Consider the following 27,491-nt stretch of genomic DNA (forward strand, 5'->3'; position numbering starts at 1 on the left):
TAAAAGAAATGTATAACAAATCATTACTGAAATTGCTAACCACATTACATTTTAGTGGCTCTCTAATTTGGGATTTAATGTAGACAAATCTACATTGATTTCCACATGGTTTCATTTAATTCATTTGTTTTTTAATATATAGGCTGTCTCCTTTCCAATAAAAGGGCGTGGGATGGATTTAGGATAACATAATAAAGGACATACATGTGCTATGGTTAATAAAAAGGAAAAATATCAATGTCACAGAAAGCAAATACCTAACCACAACACTAATATAATTATGGTGATGGCATGCCAATGTGGGTTTGAGCTTCCTGGTTTTTCCGTCTTTTTTTTTCTTTTTTTGTAAATTTATTTATTTATTTTTGGCTGCGTTGGGTCTTTGTTGCTGCGCGCGGGCTTTCTCTAGTCATGGCGAGCAGGGGTCATTCTTCGTTGCGGTGCGTGGGCTTCTCATTGCGGTGGCTTCTCTTGTTGCAGAGCATGGGCTCTAGGTGCGCGGGCTTCAGTAGTTGTGGCTCGCGGGCTCTAGAGCGCAGGCTCAGTAGTTGTGGTGCACGGGCTTAGTTGCTCCGCGGCATGTGGGATCTTCCCGGACCAGGGCTTGAACCCATGTCCCTGCACTGGCAGGCGGATTCTTAACCATTGAGCCACCAGGGAAGTCCCTTCCTGGTTTTTCTTATCAAATGAATAAATTAAGGACATAAGGAGGTCGCCCACCATAAAACTAAATTCCAAAGGAAGTTTCTCACTTGGAACCTAATAAGCCAATTGAACAATATTAATGGATAACATTCTCAATAATTTTCAGCAAATGCAGAAATTTATGTTTTATAAGAATTCTCATAACTCTGCTCAATATAAATGCCAAGGCCATGATATCACATGGTAACTAGGGCATTCTGATGGGGCTGAGTTATGAGTCCAGACATGTAGCTGCCTGTTGATAAAGAGATGGTCAAGGTTAAAAGAGAGTAGATGGATCACATATCTGGTAAAGGTCCTTCTTTAGCTACAGTCCCTTGTCCCAGCTTGACTTTCAATGCAAGCTAGAGAGCAGACAGCAGGGCACAGGCCCAGAGCTCCAGTGTGCTATATTGCTGACGGGGAAGGAGCCACAGGCTTTGAAAACCACAGCTGGCAGGTTTGTCACACTGAGAAAGAAAGTCCAAGATGTGGAGCCTGGAAATACAGAACAGTTTAGTAGTGACTGCTGGAGTTTGAAAGTTGAAGGCCAAAGATACTGGTTTCCGTTTGGACAAGGATGAGTTGTTCTCTACAACAGTCATTAGATATAAGGTGAACGGATGCGTGGCCTTTATTTAAAGCTCTTCTTAATTATGCCATTCGTTAAACCTCTTCTGGTTTCTCGCTTTTCTCTCTTTTGTCAACAGATGTTTTTCTTTAACAGGAGAATATGCATCAAGAAAGGAATCCAACAAGCAGCCTTCAGGGGGTCAGTCCCTGCTGCTCAGGGACTAAGCGTCTGCCTTGAAGTCAGCCTCCCTGGGCTCCAGTTCCGGTTTTGCCACTTGTGCACTTCTGTGAACTTGGGTAACTGAGCCTGAGGTCTAAATCCATAAAATGAGGATAACAATAATGCCCAGCTCGTAAGTGTTTGTGAGGAATCACTGAGATGATTCATGGACGTTGCTTAACACGATGCCTGGCACCAATATACGTGAGCTTTTATGAGTACTCTTGTTCTAAACAAGGTGAGATTACGGTCTGTTCTAACAAGATGTGACCGCCTGTGCTACTACTTGCCGTGTCATTAAGATAGAGAGAGACCCACATGAGCCAGACATCACCTTCTCAGCCTCGTCTCCTCCCCTTCACTCCCACCACGGTGGTCGCACTGGTCCTGAGACTTGCTAAACTTGTTCTTTGGGCTTCCACGTTTGCTATTCCTCACCCAGAAATTATTTCTTCCAGATCCTCCCATGGGCAGTCCCTTCCTATCTATCAACCTTTGGTTTAAACATTCCTCCACAGGGAGGCTTTCCTGGGCTCCCATCCCACCCACTACTCCATCCTGTTTAGCTTCTTCATAGCACTTATCACCATCTGGAACTATTTATGTCTGCTTGTTTATTGTCTCTCCTCCACTAGAAAATGAGAGCCTTGAGAGCAGGGAATGTGTGTCACGTCCACTGGTATCTTCCCAGGGCCGAGAGCAAGTCTTCAGGCAAAGCAATCCTTTTGCCTAAATAATGGCTGTACAAATGGGCCCCAGAGAGTAAATGAAATCATTTAGACACTGTCACTGTCTAAAAATTGTAATTCTTGGTATAGTTCACAGTTCAGTAAAGTAAATGCTAAATGTGTTAAAAACTCTCTCTTTCTTTTAAGACATTATTTGAGATAAGAAACATCATCTAGTCCATCAATAGGATGTGCTGTTTAAGTAGATGTTTTAAATTGTGGGAAGAAATGTTTGCTGTGTTTGCCATTTTTTTTTTCTTTCTACTTGTGCCTGAGACAAGGTCATTATGAAACTTGACTGAAAGTTTGATTGCCTTGTTTGCCTTATGGCAATCTGTCAATATAGAATATATAAAGCAATCAGAATGGTTTTTTATGGATATGAAAATAACAAAAAGAGTTATGACCGAGTGTTGCCCTTAAAAGTAAACTCCCGTTTAGACACCAATAGCCTTCTAGTGTGGGAAATTTTCGAAACAAATTTTGTCAGCTATATCTTATCATCTTTATTTGGTACTGACATTCTATACCCCACGAATGTGACTCAGGAAATACTTATTCATATGGAACCAAGGCTTCAAGCTTCATGGAAAGATTTATACAATTTAAAATGATGACACATTTCATTCCTGGGAGGATCATATCTTTTTAGATTGTCCTGGTTGAAGTCTGATATAATCCAGACTTTAAAAGTCGGGGAGGTGTATTTCCTTTATATAACAAAGTCTTCCCCCCCATCTTTTCGGGCTGCCCCTTCTCATAGAGGTTAAACTCAAACATCAGTTCCTTGGCTCCCAGAGCTAAAGTCGCCATCTGCAGTCCTCAAGTCCCTCATTATCCCATTGTCTTCTTTTTCCTTCAAAGCTCTGATCACCACTTGCGTTGATGTCGTTCACATTGCTTGTCAGCTTCTCCACTGCCTGCGTTCCCCTCCAACAGAGCTCTGTGAGGGCAGGGACCTCGTCTTGTTCACCACTGTTCTCACAGCGGCTAGAATACAGCCTGGCAAACGTTAGGCACTCAATAAATGACAAAAGGGACCAGATCAAGGCTTCCATTTCTTTCTTTTTCTTTTTTCTTTTTTTTTTGCGGTACGCGGGCCTCTCACTGTTGTGGCCTCTCCCGTTGCGGAGCACAGGCTCCGGACGCGCAGGCTCAGCGGCCATGGCTCACGGGCCCAGCCGCTCCGCGGCATGTGGGATCCTCCCGGACCGGGGCACGAACCCGCGTCCCCTGCATCGGCAGGCAGACTCTCAACCACTGTGCCACCAGGGAAGCCCAGGCAGATCAATTTTTGAATCCTATGGTCCACTAGGTCTTTATGTATACAATTGGCACACTCTGCTTACAAGTCCAAGTTTGAGTAGAATGTTTAAATAGAGCTGAAACCTGGAACTTAATTTAAAATTTGCTCTGCCATGACTTTCAAAGATTTACCACTGAAAACTAGTATATAAAAACTCCCCAAATACTCAGTTTATTAAAACAAACACACAAAACTCTCAAGTCCTACCTTTTGGACCACCGGTAGCAGGCCCTTCCCTGACCACAGCAGTTCAAGCCTGGTATTCTGTGTCCACCGGATCTTTTCATTATCATACCTTCTCTGAAAGAGACATCAAGTTAACCCATCATCTTCAAGCTTCCAGCTCACATTTAGCTGATACAGCCTCACAACTTAGGACTAAATATACCGTTTCGTTCTCCCGTGTCTTTCCTCCCCAGTTTTTCCTCTTTCACTGTCAAATAGCTCAATGCTATGTTTACTAGGCTGAGTACTCCAGCAGCTAATCTTTTAAAGTACTCCGGTCAGATGCAGGCCTGTTGGCACTGGGGGCAGCATAATTCTGTTACACACGCTGCAGGACCGTAAGCATTCCAGCTTCTGGCTCTAAACGCTGAGCGTTCCCTCCAGTCACTGTGACAGCCTGAAAAAGACCCCACACATTGCTAAATGCCTGCACGGGGAATGTTCAGCTGCTGTTGAGACCACTGGAGGTGCTCACACACAGATTCCAGAGACATATTTCTGCATCCCTTCACTGGAGGTGCTCACACACAGATTCCAGAGACATATTTCTGCATCCCTTCACTGGAGGTGCTCACACACAGATTCCAGAGACACATTTCTGCATCCCTTCACTGGAGGTGCTCACACACAGATTCCAGAGATACATTTCTGCATCCCTTCACCTACAGTTCTGGTACAAAGCCATGCCAAAGAAGCAGAGCAAAGCTATTCTCGATACTTTGGAAGAAAAAATATCCTGGTTTTGAAAGATGTGAAAAGAAAGAATAATAATAATGGCTAAACAAACAAAAGTTAAAACAGCTGCTATCAATGCTCTTTACTACAAAAGTTAAGCTCTTTGTAATATCAGGCTCTCATATTATGAAGGAAAATAATCATTAAGTAAATTTCCATCCTGTTACTTGGCATACATTTTATACAGTATTATTTTTAGTATAAGTGATTAAAAGAAGGGATCTTGTATATTTGATTTTTAAGGCATTCTCCCACACATCATATTTGCTACCTCTGTTAAACACCCCTACTCTGGGGTTAGAGGAGGAGAGTAGAGCAGTTGACACCCTTGTTTAAAGTAGCAAGATACGCTGTTTTGTATAAATAGGTCCCTCAGTTGCTCTAACTGTTGGGAAGAAAAGCAGCTATCAGTGAAGCCAGGTGAGCTCTATCACCTTGGCAAATGTTAAAAAGTCAAGTGTTAATGCTCATCAACTTTTCACACTTCTCCTTAGAGATCCGACACTGGAACTTACATGCCCTTTGGTCCCAAATCATGGATGAAGGACAGCTGGCTTATATCAAGGAATTCTGTCTGAAAAGAGGCCAAAAATGCAAACTTTAGAAAGCAAAAAAACGAGGGGGAGAAATTTATGCATTCAGAAAGATATTATTAGGTACCTTCATGTATAAACACGTCTGGGGTACTCTACAGACGACACAGATCAATAACAATGGTATTGCCCTGAAAGAGTATATTTTAGAAGCATATATACACAATTAATACAATCAAGAAAGTGACGTGTGCTCTAAGATGAAGAGACAAATGCTCAAGAAGGTCATGGAGAGATCTGCCAATGGCAGTAGACCATGGCAGTAACAGCCTTAACAGAAAATTAAAGACAAAAAAGATACACTCCTGGCATTAGGAGGCAAAGGGGAGAACAGACATGGAAAATACTCCACATCAACCAAGTTCTATGGGAAGAACCATAACAGTTACATGGAAAAGTAGTTATAAAGTTAGAGAGTTACAGGGAGAGGGTGACCACTTCCTAGCTAATGTGACATCACAGAGGAAACGGCACTTGATCTGGGCTTGTAAATGGGATTAATAAAATGAAACATAACAAGTTTCCTTTGAAGTTTTGTATACGTGATGGAGACTCTCTAATATTAACCTTGTAAGAAAAATTACACACCTCTCAAAGCTGTCAGTACTTGTGAAGTCCAATTAAATGCTTAGTTTTCTTTCTTAGGGTTATTTGAAGAAGTCTTTGACATTCAAAAGGATTTAAATATCTTTAAAAACCCCAAATCAAACATATCCTCACACAGGACTTTTTATAAGGATTTTGAAAAAGTCAAGGTCTTTACATTTTATTTCTTATATAAAACGTGGTAATTCGGTACCACACATTTTCAAAATCTGATTTGTGGAACTGCTTTCTAATCAGAAAATATAGAAATACATAGGTTACTAGAAGTGATACCACAGACTTTAAGCCACAGAATCCAAAATGTCTCAAGATCCTAAGCCATAAGTTCTCATTTTATCTCTAAGGAGCAGAGAGAAAAATACTAGCCCTAGTTTACACTGGAAGAAACTACTACAGAGGTGTAACTAAATTATGCAAAGTCAGAGACTAGTTGAATGGAAGAATAGGAAATGAAAAGCAAACATCAGGGAAACCACTTATCTATTACCTGGATATTTTCTTATGCACATAGCTCTTATCAAATAGTTGACAACAGAAATATCCATTGAACTAATTCAGAAATGATAACTTCAGAATATCATACCAAAATTGCTAAATGTAAAGAATTTAATCTAAATAAAAAGGTACACATTAGCAATGCAGAAAATTTAAAGTTGTGTATTAAGATAAAATTTAAATTTATCCTAATGGTTTACTAAAGAGAAATCTGGAGGAAGAACTAGTCTTATTACATAGAAAAAAAATATTTGGCAATAAATGTTCTAATACAGATTTATGGATTTGAAAAAAAATGTGGCAAAGCCAATTTAGAAGCAATCCTAAATAATAAAATTTGAAATATAATATTGTATTGTCCAAACTTCTCCATGCATCTTCAGGGATAAGAATTCCATTCTCCATTTGGGCAGGTGATTCTCAGGAATAAGAATTTAAAGATCAATTTAGCCTGACAATAGTCCACAGGGCTTATTGATCTCTGAATAATGTACTAATCAATATCTTTTTTCTTTCCAATGGAACTGGTGAAAAGCACATTTAAATGTTAGGGAAACAGGGAAGCAAAGGGTTCCCATGCCAAAGGGACAAGCAACAAACCTGAGGGGTAATAACGGACCCTAGAAATTACTAGGGGCTCGTTTTACACTTATAAAAATATAAGTTAATTATATGTAATTATATAAAAATAACTTTTACTATGTTTTTTGCAGACAGAAGTTTTAATATGTCTCACAATTATCAAAGGAGACACACAGATGCCAATCTAATTTCTCAAATATGAGACAGAGGCCTGCAAATCTAGTCTCTGGGACAAATTATAATTAGTGTGAGAGGAAAATAATGTTAGAAAATTAAGACAGATCAAATTGTATCCCATGCTTGAAGTATTTCGGAGAATTCCGCTGTTAGGGAGAATAATCTAAGTAGCCACCAAAAAAGAGGGATTCCCTGGCAGTACAGTGGTTAGGACTCAGTGCTTTCACTGCCGTGGCCCCGGGTTCAATCCCTGGTCACGGAACTAAGATCCTGCAAGCTGCACAGTGCAGCAAAAAATAAAATAAAATAAAAAATAAGAAGGAACATATATATTCAGTCAGTTTAAACCAGGTTTTCCCTTCCAAAGGAAATGTTTAGAAGACATTCTGGAATATCTAAATACAATATGGCTCAACTTTTAAAAGATTTTTATAATTGGAAAAGAAATTAAAATGAACATTAGACTCCAAAATATAGAAAGGCACGCAGAAAAAGAAGACTAAACTCAGCAAGTACTGTTCAAGGGCCAAAAGAAATATTAAAGCCAAGTCACAGGCAGGCAGGAAAGTAAAACAAATGGAAAATTATTGCATGCTGGTACTAGCACGCATTTAAATAATTCTCTATCAAAGAAAACAGCATGTCTGATTTCAGAGAATACGACAGGAAGCAGCATTTTTAGTAATAATAGAAGTAATATCCTTATTCGTTATGTTCTTTCAAAGATGCACATTCCTGAGTCCTAGAAAGGAAGAAATCCTTCCCATCAACCTTCTCTTGAGGTTCTCTGGTTGGATCCAAATTGCTGGTTTCCCTGGGAAAACGCTTCTCCAGGATTATGAAACCACAGAAGGTCCTTTAAGTCAATGGAACATCACAGTGCAAGTTGCTGCAGAAGGTGGGCTGTGGCCCGGCCCCAGGTCATTTGTGTGTAAAGGGGACCAGCTAGGTGCATGCCCAGCATCCATTAACACATAGGCAGGCAGCAATAGGGCCGCGAGGCACCAAAAAACTCCCAAGAGTCAAGGCACTCTTGCTTCCTCTCCTAAATACAGTAGGCTTCCCTCTTTCTGTTCATGTGTGCATGCCATTCTCTAAACTAGAGGCCGAATCATAGCTGCAGCTACTCTGAATTTCTGCACACATACCATACACACATACTTAACCTCCACAGCAATACGGTTTATACATACACAGGCACAGAATATAATAATGCAGTGCCCTCTCAGTTATCTGAACCTTTGGATAATTGAAGGCTAACCCTTTAACACCACCACCATCACGCCCCTACCCCTGCCCCAGGCCTCCAGGGCCGCTAAGAAGGCAGAGCTCATTGTTTTCCGATGCCTTCTGTAAAGCCCACTTCCTCCTGCTTGCCAGCCACGTGCCTCCCAAACTTCAGTCTGTGCAGCTGCTTCCAAGCCTCACCACCTCTCCTCTCTTTTCTCTGAATTCTCTAGAGCTTTATCTCTCCTTAGCTTTTCCCATGCTTCTCACTTACTCGTGAAAAGACAAGCCTTTTACGGGCATCACAGGCCAATCAGATGGCAATCACAGTATGCTCTGTATAATCTTTGGGTATTCCACTCTGCTCAACTGTTTTCATCACCTACTACTCAATGTTTTTTCTTCAGCATTAGAAACGCTTTTCGGCATTATTCTGGAAGCCTGAGGAGAGAAGGAGGTTGATTTCTAGATAACCTAGCCTGTGGTAGCATTTCAAGTTCATTTAAATCTGTTGTTATAGACATATTAATTAAGTTATATTTGATATTTTAAAAACAGCATCCTCATATACTGGATCCTTGCTGACAAATCAATTTCGGATTCATTTCATTTAGTTTAACCCAAGGAATAATGCAGAAGTGAATACAAGCACTTGTGTTAATAAAATGATCCAAAATTTAGCTTTACAGTTTTATAAATTATTTCAAAATTTAAATCACTGAATAGTACTTACTGTTGCATGATAGTTTCTATACATGGGCATTTTTAGTAATTTTGTCAAGTAATCCTCTAGCTGTTTCTGTAATGCAAATATTTTACATTAGAGATATCAGCATACTTAGGGGGAAATGTAAACAGTGACAAATGACATGACTGTTCCACCTTAACTTCTGTAAGTTATTTATTTATTTATTAATGTTTTCATTGGACAAGGAACCCTGAATACATCCCTCTCAGAACATAAAACTTTCAGATTACAAAACAGAACTGACATTTATGTGTTAATTTTCTGGTAAAAAGTGAATTAATCTTCTGCCCTATGCAGCACCATATCGCTGAATCAGTGTGGGCAGAAGTGTCCCCCGTCCTGAGGTTTCTGTTCTACTGCTGCACGTGTCTGTACTTTCTCCTTCTCTTCTTAGACTCTAACTGTCCCATCTATAGTTTGGGAATGATATTTACATATATTTAGAACAAGCCACTACAAATTCTTTTTTAATTTTTACTTATTTATTTTAATTGAAGTATAGTCGATTCACAATACTGTGTTAGTTTCAGGTGTACAGCAAAGTGATTCAGTTATACATACACACATACATATCTATTTTTCTCAGATTCTTTTCCCGTATAGGTTATTATAAAATATTAAGTATAGTTCCCTGTGCTATACAGTAGGTTTTTGTTGGTTATCTACTTTATATATAGTAGTGTATATATGTTAATATACAAACTCTTAATTTATCCCTCCCCCCACTTTTCCCCTTGGTAACCATAAATTTGTTTTCTATGTCTGTGAGTCTATTTCTGTTTTGTATATAAGTTCATCTGTATCTATTTTTTAGATTCCACATATAAGTAATATTATACGATATTTTTCTTTCTCTGGCTTACTTTGCTTAGTATGATATCTCTAAGTCCATCCATGTTGTTTCAAATGGCATTATTTCATTCTTTTTTTAAGGCTGAGTAATATTCCATAGTATGTATATAACACATCTTTACCCATTCATCTGTTGATGGACATTTAGGTTGCTTCCGTGTCTTAGCTACCGTAAATAATGCTACAATGAACACTGGGGTGCATGTATCTTTTCTAATTATGGTTTTCTCTTGTTATATGCCCAGGAGTGGGATTGCAGGGTCATATGGTAGCTCTATTTTTAGATTTTTTAAGGAACGTCCATATTGTCCATAGTGCCCATAGAAGCCACTACAAATTCTGAAGCAAATATATGGAAATAGATTATTTTAAAAGAGTAGATCTCAGGGCTTCCCTGGTGGCACAGTGGTTGAGAGTCCGCCTGCCGATGCAGGGGACACGGGTTCGTGCCCCGGTCCGGGAAGATCCCACATGCTGCGGAGCGGCTGGGCCCGTGAGCCATGGCCGCTGAGCCTGCGCGTCCGGAGCCTGTGCTCGGCAACGGGAGAGGCCGCAACAGTGAGAGGCCCGCGTACCGCAAAAAAAAAAAAAAAAAAAAGAGTAGCTCTCAAAGCCCTCAATGATGAGCTCAATCTTGCCTCACAATGAACCCCAAAAGGTTTCTGAGGGGTAGGAAGCTTCCACATACAGTCACTCCTGACATAGAACATTCTTCCTCTTCTGGGAAAATGCAACCTCCCCAGGGCCAGAGTGGCTCGGGGAAGAAGGGTTACCTAACTAGTTCCAGAAAAGCTAAACCAGCCTGGGTGATGGATCAGCAGGTGAGAGAAGTTGCATCCAGGCCCACCTCACCCCACAGTAGATGCCATGTTTCTATAGCACTGCACAAGTATGTTCAGAACAACAGAAGAGCGAAAGGACTCACCCTTCTACCAAACAACTGTTCTTCTCGGATCATGTTTTCAGATGAACGGGGCAAACTTGGCATCTCTCGAGGCTCTTCTTTGACATTCTGTCTTCTAAATGTGTGTCTAAAACACAGAGACACACACACACACAATGCAAACATTTATTAGATTATTCTTTAAACCATGACTGTCACAGCATCTTTCAGGAGATAGCTTATTTTTAGAAGAGACTATTTGATAAAAAAATATCCACCAACAATGGACCAATTAACCAATACCATGAATAAAATATTCTTTCAATCCAACTTGTATACTGGGACAACTTTATAATTAATTCTGGGACAGTTACCTTCTGGTGGGAATGGGGATTCGGATAAAGGCTTTGTACTTGAGCAGCTCTCTGTGAAATTCTTGGAAGTGCTTGAACTTCCTCTTAACTTGCCATTTAAATTCCCCATGTGTTAATTCAATAGTGTAAAGATTGATGCTTGGTACCTATAGCGATAAATAAAAATGGTTGATAGTTTAGATAACAACAAAAATTCCAAAATCTCTCAATGAACAATAGCTAAGTAATAAGTAACATGGATGTATCTTTAAATACAGCCTACTTATTCTGTGTAAGTACTGAAGCAAAAAGTTTTCCAAAACGACTGATGACAGAAGTAATATGCTCTTAAATATTCATCTTATGATATACATAAGACAAACTCTGAGTCACACCAAAGGTAAACCCCTATCAGTCCTATTGTTTCACATACACAGACACACACATCCACCCTTGAAACAAGAAACCAGGTAAAAGAGACAATGAGTGAAAGCCCTAATCAGCCATCGGGGGATTGTCCAAAAGTACAAGCAGTGAACAGACAGTGGAGGGGGTGAGAGGGAAGCTGGAGGAAATGACTTCCATTGTCATTCTTAGCCCACTTCAGCTCTTCACAAAAGACACTAATGCCCTCTCCTTCTGAAATGCCTTGCAAGGTCCATCCTCGTCTATAACGTCTCCCTGTCCTGAAGCAACACCAGTGACTAGGAAGGTACAGGATGATTAGAGGGAAAAAAGCAAAAGATCTTCCTACACACAAAATATTTCCCCAGCTGCGTAACTAGAATGAATTTCCACTTAAAATTTTTAAAATATTTCTTACTAAAATGCAAATATATCTTAGTGACTAGTGAATTATTTCAATCAGAAGAGCTAACAGACCTGGGGGATACAAGTTTTGATTTTGTGGAAAGTGTCAGGAGATGGAGGGATATTTATAAAGCACAGGAGATTGTGGAGAAATTCCCATGGTGTGTGGAGGATAGGGGAGGGTAGTGGACACTGGACCACCTAGAGGGCACTGGCCCCTGCTGGGAGATTGAGGCGCCACAGGTATTGATAAGTGTTGGGGGTGAAAGAAAGTAAATGTCTCCTACTTTACTAGCTTATCCAGGCTTCGGTGTCAGCAACCCCACGGGTGATTCCCGGGCTGCTGCCAATCATTATTGATGTTTGGTATATTTTGCAAACTTCTAAAGCATGGACCACGCTGTGTAGATGTAGTATATAAAAATGAGCACGAGAATCAATGTAACTTGTACTCTTAAGCCTGGAATCCAAACATATCGCTGGTAAATATTCAAATCCAGCTCTTGCTTTGCCTCTAGCTGGGATCCATGACAGTTACTATAACCAGAAGTCGAAAAAACCCAGTTCTGGGGTCTAATATTATATGCTGTCTTTCACCTTGGCCAACATTACAGGCATCATCCTGCATCATGTTTCAGAGAGAAGGTTGCAGGAGAACTCAGAGTGGTCAGAAACTCTGCATTCAAGCGAAAAGTGCTCAGTTTAAGACAAGCCAAATAAATAAGAAACATTATACAAGTTAAACGAGCTGCCCCATATCCTAGGATTACATTCCCAATCTAAGAAAACTGAACACTTAAAAAACACTGCAAGTGCCAAATTTTAGCCTTCACACATAAACCCAGAATTTTGGACACTAAACTTCTTAGCAATTCTAAGGCAGTGTGGTCCAATGGAAACAGCCTGTCCCATCCTTTCTGAAGATTTTAAAGGCTTGAAACACTGTAGTGCAGCCTACCAGCTATGAAGCCTTAGAGAAGCATCACTTCTGTCAGATAATATCCCAGCAGAATTACTGGAACTTTTTGGAACTGGAATAGTGTGAGAAGTTTTAATAAAGGGACTGCTCATGAAGGTGTGATAAGAGTAAGGAAACCACAACGTGAGGACAGTTACCTGGGACTCAGGAAGGCATCCCCAGTTCCAAAGGGACAAGAGGCAAGACCAGGTGCTGGAGTAGGAAGGAGAGAGCCATGTAAAGAGGCTGCCTTGCGGGGAGGATGCCTTTGGTCAAGGGACGCAGCCAGGCCAGGGTGACCCCAGTCTGGGCTCTCCACTGCCTGAACCCTGCCAGAAGACAAAGGCAAGGAAGCCTTGGGGGGACAGAGCACAGGGTGGAGAAGGGTGGGAGGAGGAGTGGGAGGGGCAAGTGGGAGATCTCCTGCTGGGGAGGCGGGGCAACATATGTCCCTCAGGGTCGTCATGAGAGTGAAAAGAGAAATGCCTAACCATGAGCCGGCACACAGAATGCATTCAGTCATTAGCAAAGTGTCATTTTTATTTACCTGGAATCACATTCAAACTGCATGAATTTAGTTCATATTTCTTAGTAAACTAAACACTAAGTAGGATAAGGAAGCTCCTTAGCTGTTCTACACAGACTAAGATTTAAAACAGAACTTGAAATTAATATAATATTGTAAATCAACTATACTTTAAAAATTAGGATCCAAAGGAAAAATTTTAATATATGTAAAAAAAGAACAGAACTAAACTCACTTGACCAACAGAAGAGTGTGAGCAAAGAGAAGTCCCTGGTTTGGTGGCTTAAATATTTATCTTCATAAATAACATGAGCAGATACCTAGTAATAATAATAATACATAGTATTATACAGTGTATACTTGTATAATACAATATATAATTTTCTTATATTATACTATGTTTTATTATTATTAAACCCTCATAACAAACCTAAAAGGTGTGTCCTATGACACCTATTATTCAGATGAGGATACGCTGAGAAACAGAGAGTTTAAGTAAATGGCTGAGGGTCACAATGCAAAGACAGGAATTAAACCATGTGGTCTGGCTCTGGAGTCTGTGCATTTAACCTCCACGTGTTATCACCTCTCCATCTAAATGCTGGTAGGCGAAATAAGAAGGCAAAGGTCATTTTAGAGACATTTCTTGGTAGGTTGTGTTCAGTGGTGTATCAGGGAGATATGGACCCAACTCACAGGAAGAGCCTGAAGGAAAGCTGAATACTGAGGTGGCTGTAAACTAGGAGCCGGGACATGCACAGGTAGGTCAGGACAGAGCGCGAGGCAAAATCATCAGGAAGCGGGCAGCACGTGCCACCCTCCAGAGCCTGCCCCCGGCGGAAAGATTATTCTACACCTCCCCGGAGGCAGGAGCCAATGGCTGCCTTACTCTGCCAGGGCCAGAGCTTAACTCGAACGGACCAAGGCCACCAGCCTGCGTCAATGTTCTCCACCCTCAGACTTGACAAGTGTGAAATCCAGTCAGTAACAGAGCAAACGCAGCTACCCTAACAGCTTCTCCTAGTCCAATCCCCTTCAAAAGAATGCAGGTTTGCTTGATGAAAACTCTACTCCCAATGCCTTTCCAGAGCTTAAAGAGAAAACGTGAGTGAAGCTTAAGGGATGGTGTTAGGAACAAGTCAGAAGGGCAGGGTATGCCAGCAGAATTCTCTCAGCAGCACTTCTGGGCAATGGCACTGGCCAGCACAGCCTCCTGGCTTTGTTTCTTTCAAGAGCCAGGTAGTATCATTATTTTCTTGCTGAACAAGCATTAGGAAAGCTAAACTTTTCCTTGGCTTATATCTGGCACTCTAGGTGTTAGAGCAATGCCTCACGAGTCCACATGGAACAGAAAAGTGGGGAGAGGCCCTTCGCAATTTATTAAACTTACAATCTGCCTTAAGTGCCTTTTTAAAAAAGCATTTTCCAGAATGGGGAAACAGATGAATAAGAATAAAGACTAAATGAGAAGGATGCAAAAACTTGAGAGGTGATGAGCACTCAGAAGTGATAAACAAAAACACAAACCGGAAGTTAAAAGCATAGTCATAGCTAGGGGGAAGGAAACTGCAAGGCAATGTGTTAAATCGTATATATTGACGGATACAAGTTGAGTCTATAAATGCTCTGACCCTTTTTGTAGATGTTAAGCGCTCCACTTCCAGAACTTGAACTTTTATTGGACAGCCGGAAAGATACGTCTGTGTATTAGGCTCCTTAAATCCTTGAGTCTTATAAATAGCAGAGAAAGGGATATACACTAAAAAATAAATAAGTAAACAAAGTTATTTCAAGAATACAATGATATTAGCATAACTTGCTTTTTACAGGCATCTTTTTCTTTTTTTTTTTTTGTTTTTGCGGTACGCGGGCCTCTCACTGTTGTGGCCTCTCCCGTTGCGGAGCACAGGCTCCGGACGCGCAGGCTCACGGGCCCAGCCGCTCCGCGGCATGTGGGATCTTCCCAGACCGGGGCACAAACCCGCGACCCCTGCATCGGCAGGCGGACTCTCAACCACTGTGCCACCAGGGAAGCCCCAGCAGGCATCTTTTTTAAGAATCATAACGTGCTACAACAAAAAAACAGCTAATGCAAATGAGCTCAGAGTTGTGACATCAGCAAGGATGATCAATCATCTGCCGGTTATTTCAAATCTGTGCTCTGCCAAGCAACCTGATACACTCTCTTCTCCTCGCTCAGACCATCAGTCTTTACCTTCCCGTATCCTGGGATCGCTGGGAGACACTTCGTAGTCCACCTCCTCTCCCTCAAAGTGGAGCTCCCGCGTGTCCAGATTTTCTATCAAATTACTCATGTCAGCAGCAATTTTCTGCAGTGCAGAGGTATTTACTCTTGGCTCATCTTTCAGAGACATGTTGGCTTGAGACAGGGTAAAAGCAAAGGAAAGAAGAAAAGGGTTACTAGACTTATTATTTTGGTCAAATAGAAAAAAGAATGCAATAATGCCGTTTGCAGCGACATGGATGGACCTAGAGATTGTCATACTGAGTGAAGTTAAGTCAGACAGAGAAAGACAAACACATGATATTGCGTATATGTGGAATCTAAAAAATCGGTACAAATGAACTTATTTACAAAACAGAAATAGAGTCACAGGTGTAGGAAACAAACTTATGGCTACCAAGGGGGAAAAGGGGAGGGAAGGGATAAATTGGGAGATTGGGATTGACGTATACACACTATTATGTATAAAATAGATAACTAATAAGGACCTACTGTATAGCACAGGGAACTCTACTCAATACTCTGTAATGACCTATATGGGAATAGAATCTAAAAAAGAGTGGCTATAGGTATATGTATAACTGATTCACTTTGCTAAACACCTGAAACTAACACAGCATTGTATATCAACTATACTCCAATAAAGATTAATTTTTTAAAAACCCAAAAACCCTATTTTACTATTTAAATCCAGGCTTAGGTATAGCATAAGGAAACAAGTCAACTAGCTCTATGTGAGCCCCAGTTACCTCAAACAACCTTTTAATTTATTTTGAGTTTAACATTTAAAGGATTCCTAGCTTGTAAATTAAATTGGAATGAGATACTTACTTGTATCTCAAGTAAGAAAACAAGCAAGAAAAAGACACACCACATTGACTAAATGCCAATATTATCTTTCATCCGATTTTATTAACTTGGGTAAGTGAGGAGAGACTCAAGGTAGATGGTTTTGGGAATCATTATCCAGAGAAAAGGAATTGATTCTTGACTCTAACAAATACATGGGAAGAAAGAATACCAGCTAAAATAAGCAACTTTGAATATTTTCTACAGAAAATTTAGGGTATTTTACAATAATTTCAAGATTCAGATTTAAAAAGTATTTTTATGTAGCATAACCTTTCTACATTTCCCCTATAGGTGATATCCCCAGCAAACCATATACTATTTTTTTGAGATATGAGATTTGGCCATGACTTTACGCGAGTTATAGTGACGTACCTGTCCTGGAAGGTAACCAATTAGTATACCTATTCTGAAAGATACCAGAAGTGCAAGAACTGCACTTCTCTCCTTTTTTAGGAAAACTGGTTCTATTTCATTCTGACATTTAATAACACAGGTCATTGCACATCAGAACCCAGGAAAGAAGAGTCCACAGAGATTTTATTTTTCGTTTAAAATACCAAGATTTAAGCCTTGAATGCTGTCACTGGAGTTGGCTAAAAAATCGGTACAGGCTGAAATAATCTCTCCGTTGCAACCAGACCCAAAAATGCGAGGGCTTCCGTACCAGTAACTCCTCCACATACGTTCATTTATTACTGCAAATCACAAACATTTACAGAGTATCCACCACCTACTCACTGTGAGATGGAATGAGTGAATATGTAAAGACACTGGTTCCCACTATTAAGGAGTGCCTGATGTAGGTGATGGAGATATGCTACACGACCCCAAATTCATCCCTGGCCTCCTCCACGGTCTTGGCCTTCCTGAGAATGGCATGTGCTGAGCGGAAAACACTTAGCTGGGTTCTCTCCTACAGGTGCTATCAAGAAGCAGGGGTGGGCTGGTCTCTGTGAGAAATGCTAGGACAGAGTCTTGGGCAGACTTGGGGAGCCCTATTGTAACTCAACAAGTCTCTCAAACCTATACTAACATGTGTGGTAGAAAGAGAAATTGTATGGAAATACAAAGATGGGAGTAGAGGAGGGAGGTTCTGGTTTGGCCAGGCATGTAAAATCAATATATCTAACCTCTCTGTGAACTGTGTAGTCAATCACGTTTCCTCCCCCATGTTGGCTATAAGGAAGCTTGGAGCCAAATTTGTGGCCTCCTATTAGCAAAATATAGGACTAGCCTCGCCTATATCACTTCCCTTCAACGTTCTCTCCCACTTCTAATTCATTTTATAGTAACAGTTAATGTGTACTGATTGCTTACTATCACCTGGCTTGGTGATAAATATACCTTATCACATTTATTATCAATAATAAATCTATGAAGGTTTGTTATTTCCATTTCGAAGAAGACAGGATTTGTCATCGCCTCTTTATAGATAAGGAAACTGAAGCACAGAGAGATCAGGTAATTTGATGAATACTTCGGACAATCTGTCCAAGGTCACATAACTAGTAAGTGGAGAAGGGATTTGAAACCAGGTCTCTCTGATCCAAAAGCTGATGTTCTTAACCATGGCCTTTAACTTCTGTATATTTTTTGTAGATATGTAAGTGCCCCTAGAACAGATGGAAGTTTTAGTAAAACCAGTGCCCTTGAGCAAGTCCCTTTAGAAGCTGACTCAAATGCAAAGAAAAAGAAATGAATTCTTCTTGCAGCTCAGCCGTTTAAACTCAGGGCTCTGGTTTCCTCCTCTATAAATTAAGGAGGCTGAGCCATTTCATCTCTAGGGTCCCTTTAACACTAAAACACTAAATGTAAATAAAAGATGCTATAAATTGTTCAGCTTCCCCTTATAATGTAATCAAGTTAACCCTTCTCCTATCCCAAGAAATTAACTGAAGTAGTTTTTCATATGAATTCATATTCATGGATTCATTCTCATGGAGCCATTGCCATAATTAAAACATTTATTTCCTTCCCTCTCAGTTCAACAAATACTTATTAGATGCCAACTATGAGCCAGGGTTTACTTTATTTAAAATACAAGGTAATGAAAAACTTAGAGGAAATGAAACAAGGAAAAACAAGTAAGCAATTACATCACATCATTGCTGCTTGTGAATTTGTCAAGACGTTAGGTATTTTCCATTGATTAAACAGTCTAATGGCTAACTCAGTTAACTTTCTCAGCATAGCAAAGGAAAACAAGGGTTACTCCAAATGACTTTCCTTTGGGACTGTTAATGTTAAAAATGCATGTTGAATTTAAGATATACAGAGAACAGAGTAATTTATACATTGCAAGCTAATTGGAATAAATAGTCATTGGATCAAGCTAAAAAAAAAATCCTATTTCAGATCAGGAGAACAGAAGGATATAAATTTGTGAAAAGCTTAAGGAAGAGTGAGAAAAGAAACAGAAGGGAATCCTCTTATCATTTACCCTCAAGTGTTTACTATGGCTAAGCACCATTTGAGCTCAGTTATGTTATTTAGTACCCATAATGATCCTACTTGGTACTTATGATTCTGAATGATCTGCATTCAAAACTTTGATTATTTAGTTAAATAACTTGTCCAAGGTCACTCCAGTTGTGTCAGTGTTGAATTTATAAAGCAGATTTGTCCGGCTCTGAAATCTCATGGACTTGGTTATAGAGGTTCGTAATTATTGATTTTATTTTGTGGGCTTGAATGTCTATAAATTGATCATTTATATGAAGTTGAAGTTCCATAACAATAGATACTCTTTAATCATCACCCTTTGAAGGGATCCTCCTGGTTCCACTGTCATTACAATTAAGGAAACAACACATCCTGACAGCATCCTAAACTTTATCTTAGCCTTTTATTTTTATGGTTCATAATAGTTTATAAGGTTACATGGAATTTCAGTTGACTCAAAGGCTTTGCAGATTTGTTTATGCTTTTGTGAAGACCTTACCATTTTTATTAATGGGAAATGAACCAAATTATTTGTCCATTACTGCCTTCACTTGAGTGCATGGTTGCTTTGTGTTGACTTTTCATCCAACAAGTGTATTGCTGGTTTCATTCTTGAATATGAAGCTGTAAGGCCACCAACACTCTTATGCTGTCAAATCGTAATTTATTAGTCCATGTTTTCTTTCATCTAAAATAATATATAATGGTCGGTGAGCAGCTGTCACAGTTACAGTCTATCTTAACCAGCAATGCGATAAGGTCTTGCAGTGTTTACACTTGAGATAGTGTCATTGATTTTGTTACCTCCTTATAAAATTATACTGCAAGATCATTATCTCTTTTGGTACCAAGTAGAGACGGTGCCCATGGAGCAATAACAGCAGCTGTGTTTTATTTCTATTTGCATCTGTATCCGGGAAGTAAATACGCTTTGTTTTTTTCTGGGGTTAAATACTAGAATTAAAATTCTTTGCAGGGAATATTTAATTACCTCCAGTTATTTACTGGTGAAATCAGAGAAATTTAGAATTTCCTTCTGATTTTAGTTTTCAACATGATTGGGAAGCAGAACATCAAAGGGAGCAGATATTTTCCTTCCCAGATACATGCATAAACATTGCCTTAGCCAAAATACAAGAATAATAATATCAACTATAACTATTAACATTAAAATATTAACATTAGCTAATATTTGCTGAATAGGTACTACCTGCCACGCACTATACAAAGAGATTAATCGCATGATCTCATTGACTTCCTCACAACAACCTTAGGAGCTGGGTCTTATTGTTACCTCCATTTTCAAGATGAGAGGTTTAGAGAGCATGGGCAACTTGTCCAGGGCCACACGGCTGGAAGTGATAGAGTTGGACCTGACCCTGCTTGATCTGACTCCAAAGTCCAGCTCTTTAACCAGCCGGAGGTGGAACTGGGGGTGGCAGGACGGAAGGACACTTTTACTTCTTCACATAGTCTTAGGATAAAACAATTCAAAAAGGAACAATAATAACAAAAAACACCCCTCAACTTTCATTTTGTGAAGATGACTGTGATTCACTTCTTGCTTCCCTTTCTAACGTAAGTTAGAAAGTTTCCCCCATATTTTTTTCAATGTGTGATGTTTGTTTACCAAGGGAAATAAATGCAATGGATTTCTAAACCAAAAATCACACTGTATGAATATGAAATGAATTACACTTAGATCATTTAAAACCAAACTGAGTCATGGGAATTTCTTGTCTTCCCATTTCTCATTTTGATGAAATTAATTGGCAGATCCATACTACGTAACCTCCCCAAACATATTATACAGCAGTGATTTGTACGGAACTGATTTGATGCTCCCTGAAATGCAAAAAATCATAAATGTGTTTTCAAGTACTAAACTCAATCTCCAGTGACATAGTAAGCCTTGGATAATTATTTCTGGAGTTTAGCTGACTTTGAATAAAGTAAATGATATTATCATATTTTACATTCCAGTTTATATATTTTGAGAAAGTAACATATCAAAAAAGAAAAAAACAACGACTCAATGTTTACTTGGATCTCTGAATTTTTTAAAGAGAACATCAGTTCCACAAATATCGCTGGAGGGCTTATCATGAGCCTTGAATAGATAATTAAATGTCATCGGTATAGAGGACAGGTCAGATGACCTAAGTTCGTTCTTCCCTTATTATCAGCGTAACCTGGGCAACTAACAGCCTCCAGGGTTTCTCCTCTGTAAAATGCAAACAGGACAGCCTTGCTATTACTCACATGGTTCCAAGAGATAGACGTTTAATTCACAAACACTACCCTCCTTTGGAGCTTCATATCTAATTTGGTCTTGAAGCCCCCAGAGCCCAGCAATCTCCCACTTTCTCATCCTTCTTTCTTGGTTTCATCCCAAAGCCCCCATTTGGCCTAGCACTGACTCTGCTTTTTTCCCTGGGATGTCGAGATTGGAGACGATGGTGCTAAATAATCTGGACTCCCTGTGTCCACAGAACAGAAGTTGGAAATCATGCTCTCTTTTTTCCCCTAGCTAAAAATAAAGCCGAATCTACAATTACAAAAGCAATTTTTAGCATGAAAATCAGTTCTCAGTTCTCATGATTTTCTCTAAATCCTTTGACCTCCTTGGATGGCCTCTGTTCTCTGCCATAAGCTTTCTTAGTCATTTCCCTTGACGTGTTCTAGGGTTAAATATTACCCTCTTTGCAATAGTATCAGCTTCTTCTAGTTCATCTCAGTCATATCTTCGAATTCAAAGAGATATTTCATTTCCAGAGGCAAATACAAGTGTTAAGAGAAACTGATGTCTGTTTCAAATATGAGTGGATAGGAAAATATTAGGTCATTTATTGAGTACCCACTCTGGGCCAAGCACTAAAGGCACATTACACGTATCACTTCTAATCCTCAGGACAATCTCATTTAGAATCCAAGACACGGAGCCACAGCACCTTACTGAGGCTACAGAGTTGTGAGCGGTGGGGCTGGTCCCAGTGCATGGGCTGCCCCCAGATGGCTCCCTGGCCTCTGCCGCTGGCTCAGCGGAGACCCCCATCACTGCCACTCTCACCTCTTCTCCTAATGCCACCAAACCATCTTGGCTTCCTCCTGGCTGAGGGCAGGGCTTCAGCACAGTGTCCAGGGTGCAACCCAGCAGGAGCTCTCACGGCTCCAGCAACCCAGCCCCACCCACCTCTGGCCAGACTGACAGAAGGACTGGCTCATCCTGAGGCTTCTGAGGAAGTTCAGCACCAGGGGCTGGAACCTGGCTTCCTCAGGCGTTGTGTGTGTGTGTGTTGGGGGGTGGGGGGAGAAAGAGGGGGGCGAAGGGAGCGTGGGGAATCAAGACACACAACCTGTGAGCATGGAAGACGTACCCCTCTCCCCTCTCCTCGCCTGCCTGTGCTGAGCACACTGGTCCCACACAGCCAATCTGGAAGCTGTCCTATGCGACCAAGCCACTGTCTGATTTTGGGCCGGCCAGGTAATGCACCACCTCCCATGCTTTCCTGCCTCTCTTCTCTTCTCCCCTTCCTCTTGCTGCTCTCAGTAAAGCCTACCTTAGCTCAGGTTCTATGATCCAGGAAACGAGCACTCGGACAGTGTTAGAACCAGCATGAACCACTGAGCCATCTCCCCTCTTGCAGAAGTCCATTTTGTGCTGAAGTTAACAGTAATGATAAAAAGCAATAGTAACGGTAATAATACAAAGTAAACTCGAATAGTGCTTACCATGTGACAGGCAGTGATACGGGGGCTTTGCATGCATTAACTCAATCGGCCCTCACAAAGGCCCTATGGAGCGGGTGCTATTCTTATCTCCTTTTTCATACACAGGGACACTGAGGACACAGACAGCTTAAGTGACTTGCTCAAGGTCACACAGCAATCTGATGGCAGCCTGGCTTGCTCCTATTTTTGCCTTACTAACCTGGACTTTAGTACTCAGTTTCCTCATTTAAAACTGAAATTAGGGGCTTCCCTGGTGGTGCAGTGGTTGACAGTCCGCCTGCCGATGCAGGGGACAAGGGTTCGTGCCCCGGTCCAGGAAGATCTCACATGCCGCTGAGCGGCTGGGCCCGTGGGCCATGGCCGCTGAGCCTGCGCGTCCGGAGCCTGTGCTCCACAACGGGAGAGGCCACAACAGTGAGAGGCCCATGTACCGAAAAAAAAAAAAAGAGGGGCCCTCTTGACCTCAAAGTTTGTTAATAAGTTTATTAGATATGATGAGTGAGAGACTTTGTACAGCCACTAAAGTGACTTAAATCCAATAAGGATCCCAAAGGAAAAATTCTTCTTTATGAAAAGAAAGATAGGGTAGGGGGAAGGGTAAGCTGAGACAAAGTGAGAGAGTGGCATGGACTTACGTATACTACCAAATGTAAAGTAGATAGCTAGAGGGATAGCAGCCACATAGCACAGGGAGATCAGCTCGGTGCTTTGTGACCACCTAGAGGGGTGGGATAGGGAGGGCGGGAGGGAGATTCAAGACGGAGGGGGTATGGGGATATATGTACACATATAGCTGATTCACTCTGTTATACAGCAGAAACTAACACACCATTCTAAAGCAATTATACTCCAATACAGATGTTAAAAAAAATAAAAATAAAGAAAGATAACTAATATTGCTATACACTGCGGTCAAACTTCTAAAAATAACATCCTTCAGTGTTAAATGAGTACTCAATTTTTCATGGCCAAGAATAGAATATGCATGCATTGTGATGGGGCTTTAGGAGAAGCAGCTAACTGCACTTAAATTTATAGAAACACTCTTTATTCTGGCTAACAAATTATGTTAAGTGATATAAACATTTTTCTTACTAAGGGAGATTTAGAACACCAATGATTCAGTAGGTGAGCAATATATGAACAAGATAAATATTTCTCCAGGATAATCTCTATTAAAATGACTTTAAGAAAAAAATTCTTTCACTGGCTCATAATAGTAAATAAAGATTTTTTTATGGAGCACAATGTTGCTTTTGATAAGAACACATGTTGATCAAGAATCTATAGGATTTCCCTGGTGGCGCAGTGGTTAAGAATCTGCCTGCCAAAGCAGGGGACGGGGTTCGAGTCCTGGCCTGGGAAGATCCCATGTGCTGCGGAGCAACTAAGCCCATGCGCTACAACTACTGAGCCTGCGCTCTAGAGCCCGCGAGCCACAACTACTGAGCCTGTGCTCTAGAGCCCGTGAGCCACAACTACTGAGACTGTGTGTCACAACTACTGAAGCCTGCACGCCTAGAGCCTGTGCTCCACAACAAGAGAAGCCACCGCAATGAGAAGCCCACGCACCGCAACGAAGAGTAGCCCCCGCTCACCGCAACTAGAGAAAGCCCGTGTGCAGCAATGAAGACCCAACGCAGCCAAAAATAAATAAATTTATAAAGAAAAAGAATTTACAGATATTAATTCAAGGGTTTTAATATAATCATTTCTACTCTTGTTTTTTTCTTTCTTAAAACTGTTCTTCGCATCTTATGATGGCCATCCCATTTAACTAGAAGAAACTGTGTTCTCACATACAGACTTTATCATTAAAATTCTGTCCAGCTGTGTAAAATTCTATGATTCCTTTTTCTCACTGTCCTCCAAAGGAATTGGCAAACAACCTCCATTAGTGTGAGTTTAGGCAGCACGGAAAGTATTTTCACTGATAACCCATGAATTTCACCTATGAAAAGAATGAAACTGGCAAACATACATGTGTAAACTCCAGACATTTCTCCAGTGCCAAAGAGCTCTCAAATTTTGCCTTAACTGCTGGGAAACACAGCAAAATCTGAATTTTTTTACTCATCTATATAATTACCGAAAAAATTTGTTGAGACAGAAGAGTACCATGGAAGGTATGTGATTTGTGAGTCAAACAGCTTGAATTCTGATGTTCCTTATGCTGAAACAAGTTACTTATAGCTCTTTAAAGTCTCTGTTCTAATGTGTAAAGTGGAGGTAATACTATTAAAGTAAGGAATTGTAAGAATTTAAGTGATATAAAGTGAGTAGCTTAGAGCTTGGGCTATAGTAGATGTTGAAATCATGTCAGTTCCGGCTACGCTGTTAGCTATTCTAAGAGCTACAAGTCCTCTGTCCAAAGTCCACGTATCAGTATCAGAAGTCAGTCCCCTCTTGAGTACAGCAATTAGCAGCCAGAGTAGTATTCTGGGGGTGGTCTATTTGTTTCCCACTATAGAAAACACTGCTGCAGATGTCTGAAAACAAAATGGATTAAGCTAATGCAGGTGCCCATTTCCCACTACAAACATGGAACTGCTTAATAAATTGTAATCATTTTTTGAAAATACTTAGTCAAGGATAAAAACAGAGGCAGCAGCAACAAAAACAATAATGAGGAAAGGCTTCCAGCTTCCAAGGGTAAAGAAATAAAGTCAGGTGGGTATACTAGAACTAAAGCTAAAGGGACCCAAAGGGCTTCTTTTTTTTTTTTAATTTTTACTGAAGTATGGTTGCTTTACAATGTTGTGTTAGTTTCTGCTGTACAGCAAAGTGAATCAGCTATACGTATACACATATCCCCTCTTTTTGGGATTTCCTTCCCATTTAGGTCACCACAGAGCACTGAGTAGAGTTCCCTGTGCTCTACAGTAGGTTCTCATTAGTTATCTATTTTATACATAGTGTCAATATCAGCTTTGCCCAAAGGGTTTTGATCGTGGATAAAGGGTCTGGGATTACTCTTCTGTCCCCAGGTGACTGTCAGGAGACATGATCCCAGGACTATGGGAGGCAGGGGCCTAAAGGTGGGACTTCTACAAAAACACGGAGCCTCAAAGAGCTGCACAATCTGTTTCAAAGAGACTCTGGAAACCACAAAATAAGAAACTTTATATAAAAATTATCTGGGGGTTTCCCTCGTGGTGCAGTGGTTGAGAGTCCGCCTGCCAATGCAGGGGACATGGGTTCGTACCCTGGTCCGGGAAGATCCCACATGCCACGGAGCCTGTGCGTCCAGAGCCAGTGCTCCGCAATGGGAGAGGCCGCAACAGTGAGAGGCCCGCGTACCGCAAAAAAAAAAGAAAAAATTATCTGGGATCACAACTTCCAGCTTTCAGTAATAGAGGTGTAGCTCCTATTAGGTCAGCCATTCCACAGATGATGACTATAAATTCTGGACAAAATGTATAAAATAGCTGACTGAAGAACAATCAGAAAAGCAAGCAGAAACCAGAAAGGAATCAACATTTGGAAGAAAGTAATGGCACTGTTTTTGTCTCAGGGCACACCTAGTCCATGCCAAGTGGGGTGCCTAAAACTCAGAAAGAAAATCCATAATTGTACTGGCTTGAAGATCCAGGAAACAGTTTCAGTGGCAATTACAACAGCTTAAAAGTAATTGGGAAACCCTGCAAAGCAGAGAGCCACACAAAGGGAGCACCAAGTTCTGCTTAGGCTGAGCCTTGAACCATGTAGGAATGGGATACACTCCAAAGCACTCAGATAGTACTAAAATGACTTCAGCAGAGATTTTTGCTACTGCCCACCACAGGAAATATAGAGTTTGAAGTATGAGTCCAACCAAGTTAAGTGCCTCCTAAAACAAACAAATAAATGAACTCTTGAATAGAACATAACTGAATCCAAAGTCTCTAGAATATATGTTACAATATCATCTAAACTTATTTGACATAGAAGAAACAGGAAAATGTGATCCATTTTGAGGAGAAAAGTCCATCAGTGGAGGCCCATCCTGAGATGCAGAAATTAACTGACAAAGATTTTAAGGCAAATATTATAACATGCTCAAGTATGTAAAGGAAAATATGTTTCTGATGAATGAGCAAGTAGAAAATCTCAGCAGAAAAAAAGGAAAATCCACTGGATGGGCTTAACATCAAAATGGCAATGACAGAGTCAGTGAACTTGAAGACAGATCCATAGAAATTATCCAAAGTGAAGAACAAATAAAGGGGTAGAAAGATTTCTAAAAGACGAACAGAGCCTCAGTGACCTATGTGATGATATCAAAAGATCTAACATTCACATAATTGGAGTTCAAGAGAGAAAATGAGGGGAAAAAAGGTTGAAATAATGGCTAAAAAAGTTATCAAGTTTGGTGAAAGACAGACATAGAGATCAGACTTGTAGTTGCCAATGGGGAGAGCAGGAGGGAGAGGGATGGACTGGGAATTTGGGGTTGGTAGATGCAAACTACTACATTTAGAATGGATGAACAGCAAGGTCCTACTGTAGAGCACAGGGAACTATATCCAGTCTCCTGGGATAAACCATAATGGAAAAGGATATTAAAAAAAGAAGGTGTATGTGTGTAAAACTGAGTCACTTCGCTGTACAGCAGAGATTGGCACATCATTGTAAACCAACTGTACTTCAATAAAAAAAATTTGCTGAAAGAAATAAATACAGACAGAAGAAGTTTGGTGAATCTCAAGCAGGAATAAATGCAATGAAAAGCACACCTAGGGATATTAAAGTCAAGCTGCTGAAGTATAAAGAAAGAAAATCTTAAAAGCGGCCTGAGAAAAATGTCCTGTTAATATTCAGAAAAACCAAATTAATGACATTAAACTATCATTAGAAACAGAGTCCATAAGACAGTGAAACAACATCCTGAAATTCAATAAATATGGAACTGAATAAATGAGTATATGTTGCTTTCCCCAAGCTAATCTACTAATTCAAA

General features: G+C 40.4%; 1 protein-coding gene across 11 annotated transcripts in view; it reads right to left on the reverse strand.

Annotated features, from left to right (window-relative positions):
* PLD1 (phospholipase D1) overlaps positions 1-27,491 on the reverse strand; it is a 203,633-nt gene that overhangs the window by 102,841 nt on the left and 73,301 nt on the right. For 6 of the 11 annotated variants that reach the window (XM_067738037.1, XM_067738038.1, XM_067738030.1 and 3 more), the window contains 7 exons: positions 15,497-15,661; positions 14,913-15,040; positions 11,009-11,154; positions 10,677-10,782; positions 8,885-8,950; positions 4,987-5,045; positions 3,719-3,811 (listed from right to left, as the gene is read on the reverse strand). In XM_067738037.1, the coding sequence (XP_067594138.1) occupies positions 3,719-3,811; positions 4,987-5,045; positions 8,885-8,950; positions 10,677-10,782; positions 11,009-11,154; positions 14,913-15,040; positions 15,497-15,656 (758 nt within the window). In that variant the 5' untranslated portion in view covers positions 15,657-15,661. Of the gene's footprint in view, positions 1-3,718; positions 3,812-4,986; positions 5,046-5,131; positions 5,196-8,884; positions 8,951-10,676; positions 10,783-11,008; positions 11,155-14,912; positions 15,041-15,496; positions 15,662-19,319; positions 19,509-22,380; positions 22,457-27,491 lie in introns of those variants that run through there. The other 5 variants (XM_067738033.1, XM_067738032.1, XM_067738035.1 and 2 more) reach the window with 4 other exon arrangements.

This window comes from Pseudorca crassidens, chromosome 5 (genome assembly GCF_039906515.1).
Source record: "Pseudorca crassidens isolate mPseCra1 chromosome 5, mPseCra1.hap1, whole genome shotgun sequence".
Taxonomy (NCBI): Eukaryota; Metazoa; Chordata; class Mammalia; order Artiodactyla; family Delphinidae; genus Pseudorca; species Pseudorca crassidens.